This window comes from Scyliorhinus canicula, chromosome 10, assembly GCF_902713615.1.
Source record: "Scyliorhinus canicula chromosome 10, sScyCan1.1, whole genome shotgun sequence".
Taxonomy (NCBI): Eukaryota; Metazoa; Chordata; class Chondrichthyes; order Carcharhiniformes; family Scyliorhinidae; genus Scyliorhinus; species Scyliorhinus canicula.
In genome coordinates, this window is record NC_052155.1 from 86,491,351 (window position 1) to 86,505,249 (window position 13,899).

General features: G+C 50.0%; 1 protein-coding gene across 4 annotated transcripts in view; it reads right to left on the reverse strand.

Moving 5' to 3' along the window:
- prkdc (protein kinase, DNA-activated, catalytic subunit) overlaps window positions 1-13,899 on the reverse strand; it is a 277,499-nt gene that overhangs the window by 229,448 nt on the left and 34,152 nt on the right. For all 4 annotated transcript variants that reach the window (XM_038809307.1, XM_038809305.1, XM_038809306.1 and 1 more), the window contains exons 14-15: window positions 9,952-10,001; window positions 874-1,017 (exon numbers count right to left, since the gene is read on the reverse strand). In XM_038809307.1, the coding sequence (XP_038665235.1) occupies window positions 874-1,017; window positions 9,952-10,001 (194 nt within the window). The remainder of the gene's footprint in view (window positions 1-873; window positions 1,018-9,951; window positions 10,002-13,899) is intronic.

The window sequence follows — 13,899 nt, forward strand, 5'->3', positions numbered from 1 at the left end:
GCGGAGTCTACACATTCTCACCGTATCTGCGTGGGTTTCCTCCGGGTGCTCCAGTTTCCTCCCACAAGTCCCTCGGTGTACCCGAACAGGCGCAGTAGTGTGGCGAATAGAGAATTTTCACAGTAACTTTATTTCCGGTTTCCTCACAACAGAGACCACTCCGGCACCGACCTAGCCCACTAGGAAGGGGTGCATACCTGACAATTGACGATCTTTGACGCCGGAGTGGTTGGTGCCACTTTTCACGCCGGCGTCAGAACTTGGCCACAGGATTGGAGAATCCCGACCATGGAGCCCGGAAGTGCAGAAAGTTTTAGGTTAGACGGCAGCATGGTCGGAGGGCTAAAGGGCCTGTTTTTGTGCTGTACATTTCTTTCCTCTTTATTAGTGAATGAGTAAGTGAGTAATGAGTCAGGGTGGCGAGCTTGGATCACGTCGGGTCAGGGGATGGAGATGGGTCAGGTGGTGGCGAGAGGTAGTCAAGTTCTGTTACCGAGGAGTTTGACCAGGATTTTTCTGTCTAACATTTCCTGGGTAATTGTTGAAATAAGTAAGTCAAAACTGTCTCAAGCCTGCGATTCCAACTCAGAGTTAAGAGACTTTTTCGGAGTGTCCTGGGGAGCAGGAAAATGGCTCACCGCAAGTTAAACTTTGCGGACAATTTCTACGAAGTCAATACATTAGGACTCCCAAGGGGTCCCCACTGCGGCACATCTTGAAGACACATTCGGACTCTAGCACTCCGGATTCCAGAGATCTGGACCACTAACTCTCTTTTTAATTTCACTTCTTTTTATTTGACTGTGAATTGGAAAAAAAAAATTTGAATGAGGTGAGGTGTTGGGAGAGTTCTACATTACAACCAAAACTCACCTTCATTTTCCCACAGTCCAGCAGGCTTCTGAATAACTCCAAATAATCTTTATAAGAAGGCACCCTCCATTTTCCTGCTGCCACACTGCCATTGTCAAGTGACTGTCGTGCATTGGACCATGGCTCAGCTTTCCCCATTCCCTCCTGAGGAATTAATTACTATTAAGATTTACAGTGGTTATAACATTACATAGCAAAATACTATGAAGAGACTTGCTTAGCTGAGATAAACAATAGGAAAAAAACAAACTCTAAAATTAAAACAAAGTGCTGGGAGTTCAGATTAGTCAGGATCTGAAAGAGAAATACAAATTAAGATAAGAATCAGCTATTTTGCAGAAGATCCCAAATTTAGGTGAATGAGAAAAACAAATGGCATTTGTCGAAGAACCTGGACCCCCACCCTGCAATCTTTTTTTTTTTAATAGTGATGTACTCATTGCTACCTCTAAAAAAGTAAAACTGGACACATCTAAAATGGCCGAATCTACATCTGTCTGTGACCCTCGAACAAAAGGAGCTACCTGGCAGTATCAGGGAAACTCGCACACCATCATCTCTAAAGAGCCACCAGCGACACATGCACAGACCCCAAATTCAAAGAGAGGTTTGCAATGGCCATCTGTATTTCATAACCCAGACTGCCAACAGGAGTCTGCTAAGACAAGGGGCCCCCATGACCTTCCTTTCAATTCTTAATGGTCAAGACATTTCACTCTCGGGACATTCAATCACGGGAACCCAGATGAGGGATACACACCCTTTGTTAATGATAGTGTGAAGAGGTGGGAGTCATGCGACATGCACATCAGGTTTGTGGAACTAATGATATTGCCTTGCTGTACTGCAAAGTCAATCTTCTATTTTACCATCTAACAAGCAGCATCACAGTCAAGGAGCTCTCGCACAGTTTGGATACCTCGCCCCACTTACACTGCTTCTACTAGAAAGGCCGTACAATCACCTACCAGACTGAATTAACTCTGCATACCTATCTCATTGCGTCACCACTACCGAAAAAGTGAATTATCCATCATTGGTTGTCAACCTGCCAACCTCCAGGAAGTAATAGCTTATTGGACTTGGATTCAGGACTCTGGAACCCACATGAAATCATATTATTTTTCTCTGTGGGTCTCCGCACTTTAAATATTTATTTTCTCTATTCCTCTTTTACTGTATGAATGCAAAGGAGGCAACATTGCGACCCGCAATCCACGTTTTGAGTGTGTGCAAATAAACTAACGCTTTGAGTTCATCGTATCTCAAGTTTGCTGTGGGGTTATTAATAGAAATTGGATCCATCAAAACCAAAGAGGTGGAAATAGAGGACTGCTTATAAAGGAGAAAGCAAATCGGTTATAACCTGCACAAGATCTATGGGGTAGAAGCAATTAGCCTCCCCATGAGCCTCCTTGAGTACGAGCTCCCCCACTGAGGGGCGGGGAGCCCATGGGACTCTAATAACCTGTAATATAAAGGTCAGCCAGGTTTGGAACGGATACCTCGGACCCGGCTGGGATCGGAAGAGTATTGTACATACTATTATTTTGTAATAAATACTGGTTTCTCTTTTCACACTTGCCTCGGACTCGTTTGTGGTCATTAAAAAAAAAAACACCTTTCCATTTAAGACAGGTGGCGAGAGGAGATATTAGCACCATTTAAATTAAATCCCCATCTGTCTGTAATATGATGTTTAGATTTCAAAATCTTGGGGAGCCAGCATTAGGTGGTTGAATGTAGCTCCCTGATCCGGTCAATGCAGTCACAAATCTGCAAAAAACTAGCTCAATGGAAAAAATTTCACCCTCCAGAAAAGCAGGCGATTTGGGTCAGGTGGAAAGTTAAAATATTAAATTCCTGAAGCCCGATTCTAACTAGCTCACCTCCAATTTAATGGCTGGGGGGGGGGGGGGGGGGGGGGGGGGGGGGGATGCCAGTTTCCTGGGCCTTGGGCAGCTAAAGGGAAGTACAGTCCACTCAGTTGCTGGATCCACTTTATATCCATAGAATAGAATTTACAGTGCAGAGGGAGGCCATTCGGCCCATTGAGTCTGCACCGGCTCTTGGAAAGAGCACCCTACCCAATCCCTCATGATTAGTCTTCCATCTCACCCTTCCAATCTCCTTTGCAAAGCATCCAATGTTCCCCCTGGCTCAGACCTCCTCACTGACCTCGAATCAAGGCAATTAGGATTACAAAAAACAAAAGCCTTATAAGAATACTCTGCACTCAAAATTACACTGTAATACTTCTCCTCCCTTAAATGTCAATCCTCGTCAGGACAGAAATGCGACAAACGTAATATCTTAACTATACAAAAGTCTGCCAGGAACTTTGCGATTGCATTGTGACCTACACAATACCAGTGGTGACTCTTTTAATGGCTGATCTAGAATCACAGGCGAAGAGGTAGATTGAGAATCCGAACATGAACGTTTCTTTTGAACTCCCCCAACGGAGTCGACTGGCAAAACCTGGAGATTCCACTTCCTTGTAAACGCCCACAGCAGCATTACCTTCGACCATGTTATCTGCAACAGCTGCTGACTTAAAAACTTTCCTGACTTTGAGTCATAACGTAAACAAATATGGTCTTGTCGTCTGCAAACTGCTCTTCCATGTTGCAGTCTCACAACCCAAGATACTGGACCACTTTGGTTTAAAATAATTTCCAGTAACCAACGATCATTAGTGCCAAAGTTCCTCATGTAAACCTGATTATCCAGTTTGAATTGCTCCTTTGGCAAGGCAGTGGTGTCGTTCCTTCTGCTCCTCTGTCTCGTGCTCACTTTTGCTCTGAAATCTGGATGATGAGCAGATCCAGATGATACTTTGGTCTTCTACCTAACAATAATTCTGCTGGAGAGAGCCCGGTTTGGATTGTGTCATGAAATGATACTGGAATAAGAATCTTGAGAGCTATGTATTCAAGAATATCACGTGCCATTCTATTCAATCCCTCTTTCAGAGTTTGGACAGCTCACTCCGCCAAACCATTCGAAGTCCGATGAAACGGCGCAGTACGCATATGGCGTGCGCCATACTTTTGATGAATTCTTTAAATAATTCACTTGTAAATGTTGTGCCGTTATCAGAAACAAGCAAATCTGGTAGACCATGATTTGCAAAAAATTTGATTAGCTTCTCAATTGTCACAGGAACTGTAATATTACTCATGAAATATGCTTCCAACCATTTTCATAGATGAATGTGCAGCTACGACAACCAAAAACATGTGGCGCATGAAAGGTCCGGAAAAGTCTACATGCAGTCTGAACCCGAGCAGGCCTATCAAGCCACTCCCACGGATGAAGCAGCCCTGGTGTCGCCATCTTCTGGTTTATCTGACATGTCGAACAGGATTTGATTGGATTGGATTTGTTTATTGTCACGTGTACTGAGGTACAGTGAAAAGTATTTTTCTGCCAGCACCTCAACAGATCATTAAGTACATGGGAAGAAAAGGGAATAAAAGAAAATACATAATAGGGCAACGCAAGCGGGCAGCATGGTGGTTAGCATAAATGCTTCACAGCTCCAGGGTTCCAGGTTCGGTTCCCGGCTGGGTCACTGTCTGTGTGGAGTCTGCACATCCTCCCCGTGTGTGCGTGGGTTTCCTCCGGGTGCTCCGGTTTCCTCCCACAGTCCAAAGATGTGTGGGTTAGGTGGATTGGCCATGTTAAATTGCCCGTAGTGTCCTAAAAAGTAAGGTTAAGGGGTGGGGGGTTGTTGGGTTACGGGAATAGGGTGGATACGTGGGTTTGAGTAGGGTGATCATGGCTCGGCGCAACATCGAGGGCCAAAGGGCCTGTTCTGTGCTGTACTGTTCTATGTTCTATAACATATACATGTTGTTGTATACATATACATATATAACATGTTGTTCTCCAAGTCACCAAACATGCAGCCTGGCTAGTCTCATCATTCTAGAAGCACCTGGATGAGCTTCATGAATTTCATCCATGACCTACAAATGACCAGGGGTTGGAATGATCACTCTTGACAGTATGAATCCACCTCGCACACTTCTCTAAGCTTCATATAAGGCTTCAACTCATCATCTTCTATTTGCGACAGAAAATCGTTGTCCGTCCACTGCTTAATTTGCTTTGTGCTTACTGGAGAATGCGCAAGTCACTAGAGTCCGAAAATTGTCTCGGGAGGACACAGTATCTTGGATGGCAAATCCAGTAAGAGAGAGGACTCAAAGGATCTGTATTTGTGCCGTCTCCTGCTCTGTACACGATACTATACTGATAAGGTGACAATGTAAGCGCCCAGCACTGCATTCTAATTGAAGTCATGGGAGGAATACATTCGCATAAGTAGTCGGTACATCTGGTGAACGAACAACCTTAGAGGTCCAATCTTTCTTTGAAAGAGACCCTCTTTCTTTAACCACTGGAATATCCCCTCCGTGGCCCTTGTCAGTGTCCTTGATGTAAAACTGATGGATTTTCCAGATTCATCATCCATTAAATGAAAACGTACCACCCTCACACCATAGGGTGAGGCATCACATGACTAGATAAGTTCCTTGTCTGGATCAAAATAGACTAGATTGCAGCAGTTCTTTCACACCCTTGAAAGCCTTCTTCTGTGTGGGCTTCCACTTCCATTTGGCTTCTTTGTGCAGAAGTAGGTACAGTGGAGCTAACACTGTAGACAGGTCTGTCAAAAACTTTCTGTAATAGCTTAGCAAGCCCAAAAATGACGTTAACTCTGACACATTCCTCGGCCCCGCGAGCTTCCTTAATGGCTCAAATTTTCCGCTGCACAGGCCTTGTGCAGTGATTCTGTGGCCTAAATACTCTACATTTTGTGACTTGAAAACACACTCACTCCTCTTCAGACCCAGTCCCACCTCTGAACACCTTTTTAAAACTTCTCCAGATTGCTTATGTGCTTGACTTTAGTCTTCCCTGTAATAAAGATATCATTCAAGAAGGTGGCATGTGGCGCAGTGGATAGCACTGGGACTGCGGCGCTGAGGATCTGGTTTAGAATCCCGGCTCTGGGTCACTGTCTGTGTGGATTTGCACATTCTCCCCATGTCTGCGTGGATTTCACCCCCACAACCCAAAGATGTGCATGTTTGGTGGATTGGCCTTGCTAAATTGTCCCATTAATTGGAAAAAAAATAATTGGGTACTCTAAATTTATAAAACAAGATAACATCCAAGTAGATTGCAATCTGAGGAATGCCTTGCAACAGTTTGTCCATCATCCTTTGAAAGATCAAGGGCTGCACGGTAGCACAGTGGCTTCACAGCTCCAGGGTTCCAGGTTCGATTCCGGCTTGGGTCACTGACTGTGCGGAGTCTGCACGTTCTCCCCGTGTCTGCGTGGGTTTCCTCCGGGTGCTCCGGTTCCCTCCCACAGTCCAAAGATGTGCAGGTTAGGTGGATTGGCTATGCTAATTTGCCCTTAGTGTCCAAAAAAGGGTGGAGGTATGGGGATAGGGTGGAGATGTGGGTTAGGTAGGGTGCTCTTTACAAGGGCCGGTGCAGACTCGATGAGCTGAATGGCCTCCTTCTGCACTGTAAATTTTATCATTCTATGATCAACGGACTGGAGGATACGTCAAAAAACAAACAATTGTACTTGAAGAACCGTTTATGCGTGTTGATGGTCACGTACTGCTTCGAATCTTCCTCTAGCAAGAGTTGTCGATATGCCTGGCTCATGTCCAGTTTTGAAAATATCCTGCATACCGCAAGAGTTGCAAATAAATCTTCCACCCTCGGTAATGGATAAGCATCGAACTTGGAAACCTGGTTAATGGTGAGCTTATAGTCACCACATATGCGCCACCGTACCATCATTTTTAAGGACTGGAATGATTGGAGCTGCCCAATGAGAAAAATGAATATATGCTCAACGATTCAAAATCTTTGCAGCTGTTCCAACTCCTCCTCCACTTACCTTCTCATGGCATAGGGCACTGTCCTGCGCATAAAAAAGCAAGAGGACTTATCTCCAACTTCACAGTAGTACCATGCAATGTACCAGTTCATCCTTCAACACGTTCAGATACTTCTAGACAACATCCTCGGTCACCCTCGTGTTCTTGATCTCATGCTACTTCAATGGAATTTTGCCGAGCCAGTCTTGCCCCAGCAAACTGGCCCCTTTCCTTTAACCGCAAGGAGGCATGCCCTTGCTTCTTGACTATTATATGTAATATGGACTTCCAACACCCGAGTAAAGGTATGGACTCTCCAGTGTATGTCCAAAGGTTAATCTCTGCCGGAGTAAGGCGTGGAGTTCGGTTAAGAGTCCTACGTCGACTTGTAGGGCTCATCGCTAATTAGGCATGTGGAGGCTCCTACGTCCACCTTCATCTTGATTTGTTTACCAATGTAGTAAAAAGTAGGCTCTTGCTCGTGCCTCGTTCACATTGAACATGCCATAAGCTTGCTCCTCTGCCTGCTTTGACCTATCTAAAATTATTTGATGCTTCTTCGGATTTAAATTTTCTTGCTCACCCTTCGCTTGCTCTTCGGACCCCTGCATTTCTTCGCGAAGTGCCTTCCTTTTGTGCCGGTGACAAACAGCATTCATAAATTTGCAGTGATTCGCATAGTGTGGCCCACCACATTTAAAACACTCCACAGCTTTCACCTACCGCTTTTAAAAACCTGTAGAAACTCTTGCCACCCATTATTACAGTTCTAGCTAGATTCTGCTCATACTCTTATTTTATTTCCCCTGATTAACCTTTTAGTCATTGTCTACCGTTCTTTATATTCACAGAATCATAGAATCCCTACAATGCAGGAGGAGACCATTTGGCTCATCGAGTCTGCATCAACCGGGACTTCCGGTGGCGCCCTCGAGGAGGCAGGTCGCAGGTCGGATCGCTCCCGCCCGAGATGGGCAAACGGACCTTTGTCAACGGACTTTTTAGGGATCTGGCAGCCTGAATCGGTGGAGGAGACGATAGGGAAGAGGTTTCCTTTCCGGGGTATGGGCAGCTGGACCAGAAGTGGTCGAGTGGAGCGGCAAGGATCGAAGCGGGAGCAGCGGGGAACCCAGGCCGGGCGGCCAAGCATGGCGGACGGCGGGGACCGGGGAGCGGAGGCTCACTGGCCAAGGGAGGAGCAGATGGAGTTCTTCAAGAACTGCTTCGCCGAGCTGAGGAGGGACACGCTGGACCCGATGAGAGCGGTGATGGACCGAATGGTCGAGACACAGGCGGCCCAAAGGAAGGCGCTCAGGGAGGTCGAGGCGAAGCTCTCCAGTCAGGCGGGCACGGTAACGGAGCTGGAGCACGAGGTGGAGGAGCTGAACGCCCGTCAGAGGAGGATGCAGGAGCAGCTTGAAGAGCTGGGGAACAGAGCCAGGAGGCAGAATTTACGAATCGTTGGCCTCCCCGAGGGCTGCGAGGGGTCAGATGTGGGCGCATACGTGACGGGTATGCTTGAGGCGCTGATGGGACCGGAGGCCTTCCCTCAACCCCTGGAGTTGGATGGGGCACATAGAGCCCCCGCAAGGAAGCCCAGGACGGGCGACCGACCGAGGGCCTTGGTGGTCCGCTTTCACCGGCTTGCTGACAGGGAACGTGTGCTGCGATGGGCCAAGGCGGAGAGGAGCAGCAGATGGGAGAACTGTGAGGTGCGCATTTACCAGGACTTGGGAACGGAGCTGGCCAAGAGGCGTGCAGGATTCATCAAGGTAAAGGCAGCCCTCTACAAAAAGGAGGTGAGGTTTGGAATGCTATATCCTGCAAAGCTTTGGGTTACGTTTGAGGAACTCCACTACTATTTTGAGACACCAGAACAGGTTTGGACCTTTATTAAAGACAAGAAGCTGGACTTGAACTAATGGGCACTTAGTTCTTTCAGTGCTGTACAGTGGCGGCGGCCTGTTAACTCAAAATTGCTCTGATTAGGACTTTTACTAAAAAAAGAAGCTGGACTGGAACTAAAGGACTTGGGGCTCTCAGACATTTTGTGTGGCGGCGGTTTGTTAAACTATCCTGTACTGTAATGTTTTATCCAAGATTGTTTTCAGCCTGGACAGAGAGTGGGGGCTGGAGGGCGCACTGTTTAGGGTCCTTCGGGGGGATTGCAATGGGGGGGGGGGGGGGGGGGGGGGCGCGGCCTGTGCTTGGTACCTTTTGGCGCGAGATCGGGGCCTCTGATAGGGGGATGGGCTAGGGGCTAGTCACGGGACTTGAAAGGGCTCGGTGGGATACAATTAGGTTAATGGGTCCCTGGCGTGTGGGGGGAGGGCCTGAGCGCTGGGACGGGAGACAGGTAGGCGCCAAGGGCAGGGGTCAGTGTGACTAGCGTAGGTCAGGGGGCACCAGGGAGATCGGAGGGGGGGGGGGGGGCGGGCTAGGGCCAAGCGCAGGGCTGACCTGGCAGGTCAGGCCTTGGGGAGTAGGGGAGACCAGGCGGAGGGGGGGGCGGGGAGGGAGAAGAGGGTTAGGGCCACGTTAGTTTAGTTGAACACGTGTGGCATGGGCAAACAGAGCTGGCAGGGAAAGTGCCTTATGGAAGGATCTTTGGCTTCAACATTTATTAACATGTTTATTCTTTCCCACTGTTCGTTTTCACTATGTTAAGGCTCTTTGCACAGGGCCATTTTTCTCTCTGTAACTGTTACAAATTTGTGTTAAATAAAAAACTTCAAAAAAAAAGAGTCTGCATCAACCCTCTGAAAGAACACTACCCCCCCCCACCCTAACCCTGCACGGTGGCGCAGTGGTTAGCACTGCTGCCTTGGGCACTGAGGACCCGGGTTCAATCCCAGCCCCGGATCACCGTCGGTGTGGAGTTTGCATATTCTCCCCATCTCTGCATGGGTTTCGCCCCCACAGTCCAAAGGTGTGCAGGTCAGGTGGATTGGCCACGCTAAATTTCCCCTTATTTGGAAAAAAAATAATTGGGTACTCTAAATTTATTAAAAAATATATTATTCAATTCCTCAGTATAAAATTCCTTTATGCACAAATAAACCAAGTCCATGAGCATTTTGCTGCTAATATTCACACAACCCGATTTCAATGCAGCTGGTGATGCTTGTTGCTGAATGAAGCAAGATGTCACGTAAATTTTTCTTACCCCAGGAAGGAGAACTGGCTTTGAACAGACTCGAATCAGACCTTGATGCACTGAAACAGATTTTTTTTTTAAATTAAAAAAAAATTCACAAAATGTAAGTGGGTCAGCTACATGTGAGAATGTGGTGCCAAAGCGTTTTTGATCAACATTTGTAAGAATAGTCAGAATCATTTTCACGAGTAGAAGTTTAATACCTTGAATAGGTATCGAAAATTGATTGCCACATTTTTGAGGGTAATTTCAAAACCTTTGCTATACAGTAACTGGACAAATTATTTTATGTAGAAACTTGATGTGATTCAATAAGTCACCAACATACCAGGAATTTATTTTTCTCGTAACATCAGTGGCTATATGCCTGTGTAAGCACCAAATTATATTGCTCCAAATCTGAACAACAAAACTCCCTGGGCGGAATTCTCTGCAGGGGGCCGAATTCGTGAAGGGCGTCGTGAACTCGGCCGAGGTTCACAACGGCCTCAGAGCCTGCTCCCCGCACCTAATTCACCCCCACCTGGGGGGCTAGGAGCAGGCCTCCGTCTTTCTCAGCAGCAACCTCGTCACGCCGAGAATGTGAAGTCATCCGCGCATGCGCGGGTTGCCGGGTCCAACCCGCGCATGCGCGAATGACATAAGCGCGCAGACGGCACGAACCCGCGCCTGCGCGGTGCCGTCTTTCTCCACCGCCGCCCGGCTTGATCTTGGCGGGCGGCGGAGGGGAAAGAGTGCGTCCGTTTTGGACGCTGGCCCGACGATCGGTGGGCACCGATCGCGGGCCTGTCCTCCCGAGCATAGTCGCGGTGCTCCCGTCCAATTCGGGCCCCTGGGGGGAGGGGGGGGGGGGGGGGGGGGGGAAATCGCTGGGAGCGCCAGGGGGGCGTAACAAATGTCGGGAGGCCCTCCCACAATTCTCCCACGCCACGTGGGGAGCGGAGAATTCCGCCCCTATCTTCACAAATCAACTTTAATTTAGCTCAGCGACAGTATAAACAATTTAAGAATACTAAAGCAAATCATTAAACTCTTCACTACTTGACTTCCGGTTGCGGCTATGCGGAGCTAAGCCGCACGTTCGGCAGCTCCCGCTTTAATAGGACCCGTGGGCTCTTTTAAGGGCCCCAACGGCGCTGATTCGACGATTCCCGGTGGATAAAGGGGTCTGGAGCAAAACCCCCCGGGATTTATGGTGCGGACTCGGAGTGGGGCGAGGAGAAAAACGGCAGCAGCTTCGCTGGAAAAGCGGGGGAAGGTGGACAAAATGGCGGCCGGTGGAGCCCCTGAGGAGTGGAGGCAGTGGGCGGAGGAGCAGCAGGCGGCCCTTCTGCGCTATTTTACGGAGCTGAAAGGGGAGTTGTTGGAATCCCTGAACGTAACGACTAGTAAGCTGCTGGAGACCCAGACAACTCAGGGTCCAGCGATACTTGAGTTGCAGCAGCAGGCCTTGAGCGTGAGGATGAGGTTTCGGCCCTCGTGGGGAAGGTGGAGATGCACGAGGCGCTCCACAAAAAGTGGCAAGATCGGTTCGAGGAGATGGAGTTTCGATCACGGAGGAAGAACTTGCGGATCCTGGGCCTCGAGGAGGGGCTGGAGGGGTCGGAACTGCTGGCCTATGTGGCCGTGATGTTGAACTCACTGGTGGGGGCAGGATCCTTCCATATGCTCCTGGAGCTGGAGTGGGCTCATAGAGTACCTAAGGCGAATGAACCCCCGCGGGCGGTACTGGTGCGGTTCCATCGGTTCAGTGACCGGGAGTTTGTGCTGCGATGGGCCAAGAAGGTGAGGAGCAGCAAGTGGGAGAATTCGGTAGGACTGGAGTGCGGAGGTGGCTAAGCGGAGGGCCGGGTTCAACCGGACGAAGGCGGTGCTCCACAGAAAGCAGGTGAAGTTCGGCATGCTGCTGCCTGCGCGCCTGTGGGTCACCTACAAGGACCGGCATTACTATTTTGAGTCCCCGGAGGAGGCGTGGGCCTTTGTGCAGGCTGAAAAGTTGGACTCGAACTAGAGATTGGGGGCTGTGGGAGTTTTTTTTTTCTGTATCACTGTTTATGCTGTTGCTGGTTATTCTGTTTGTTTCTTTTTTTTCTCTCGCTTTCGGATGATGTTGGTTACGGTTTTGTGTCTTAAGGGGGGTATTGGGGTTTGTGGTTGATCTGATTTTGTTTGTACGGGGTTGGTGGATGGGTTGGGACAGCTGTTTGGGAGCTGCGCTGGGGGGGGGGGGGGGGGGGGGGGGGGGGGGGGGGGTGGAGCTGGTGGCAAGGGCCGTGGATATCAAATCCTTTTTCCCGCGCTGAAGCGGTGCCAAGGAGCTGATGCAGGGGAGTAGGGGTGACCTTATATCGGGAGGGGTCAGAGTTAGGGCGGGAGCTGCCGGGGTCAGCAGAAGTCAGCTGGCTCACGGAAGTACTATGGAGGGAGCGTCGCGGCTAGGAGGGGTCCGGGGGGGGATACCGGGTTGCTGCTGGATTGGCCAGGGAGGAGCTGGTGTGGGTCGGGGGGGTCGTGGTGAGGTTCTATCGCCGTGGGAAACGGGCCGAATGGGTGCTGGCCAGGGACGAGCAGTCGATGGGCTATGGCTAGTTGACGGGGGAGGGGGGCGGGGTGCCCCCTGATCCGGCTGATCACGTGGAACGTGAGGGGGTTGAATGGGCCGGTTAAGCGGGCCAGGGTGTTTTTGCATCTGAAGGGGCTGAAGGCGGACGTGGTCATGCTCCAGGAGACCCACCTGAAGGTGGTGGACCAGGTCCGTCTGAGGAAGGGGTGGGTGGAGCAGGTTTTCCATTCAGGGCTCGACTCGAAGAGCCGGAGGGTGGCGATCCTGGGGGGGAAGAGGGTGGCGTTTGAGGCGTCTGAGGTGGTGGCTGATAGTGGCGGCAAATATGTGATGGTGAGCGGTAAGCTGCAGGGGGAAGAGGGTGGTGTTGGTAAATGTGTACGCCCCAAATTGGGATGATGCTGGTTTCATGAGGCGCATGTTGGGCCGCATTCCTGGCCTGGAGTTGGGGGGCCTGATCGTGGGGTGGGACTTCAATACGGTGGATCCCCTACTGGATCGTTCTAGTTCAAGGACAGACAGGAGGCAGGCGGCGGCCAAGGTGTTGAGAGGGTTTATGGACCAGATGGGAGGAGTGGATCCCTGGAGGTTTGGGAGGCCGAGGGCTCGGGAGTACTCTTTTTTTCTCCCATGTGCACAGGGTTTATTCCCGTATCGATTTCTTTGTTCTGAGTAGGGGACTGGTCCCGAGGGTGGAGGAGACCGAATATTCGGCTATTGCGATTTCAGACCATGCTCTGCATTGGGTGGATCTGGAGATGGGGGAGGTGCGGGACCAGCGCCCGCTTTGGTGTCTGGACGTGGGGTTGTTGGCTGATGAGGAGGTGTGTAGGAGGGTCCGGGATGTATCGAGAGGTACCTCGAGGTCAATGATACTGGGGAGGTCCGGTGGGGATGGTGTGGGAGGCTCTGAAGGCAGTGATTAGGGGTGAGCTGATCTCCATCCGAGCCCAGAGGGAGAGGGGGGAGAGGAGGGAGAGGGAGAGACTGGTGGGGGAGCTGTTGAGTGTAGATAGGAGGTACGCGGAGGCCCCGGAGGAGGGATTGTTGGGGGAGCGGCGTAGCCTGCAGGCCAAGTTTGATTTATTGACCACCAGAAAGGCGGAGACACAGTGGAGGAAGGCGCAGGGAGCGGTCTATGAGTATGGAGAGAAGGCGAGCAGGATGCTGGTGCATCAGCTTCGCAAGCGGGATGCGGCTAGAGAGATTGGTGGAGTAAAGGATAGGGGTTGGAATGTGGTGCGGCAGGGGGCAGAGGTCAATGGGGTTTTTAGGGACTTTTACAGGGAACTGTACCGGTCAGAGCCGCCGGTGGTGGGAGGGGGAATGGCGAGCTTTTTTGGACAGGCTGCGATTTCCAAGGGTGCAGGAGGAGCAGGTGGAGGGACTGGGGA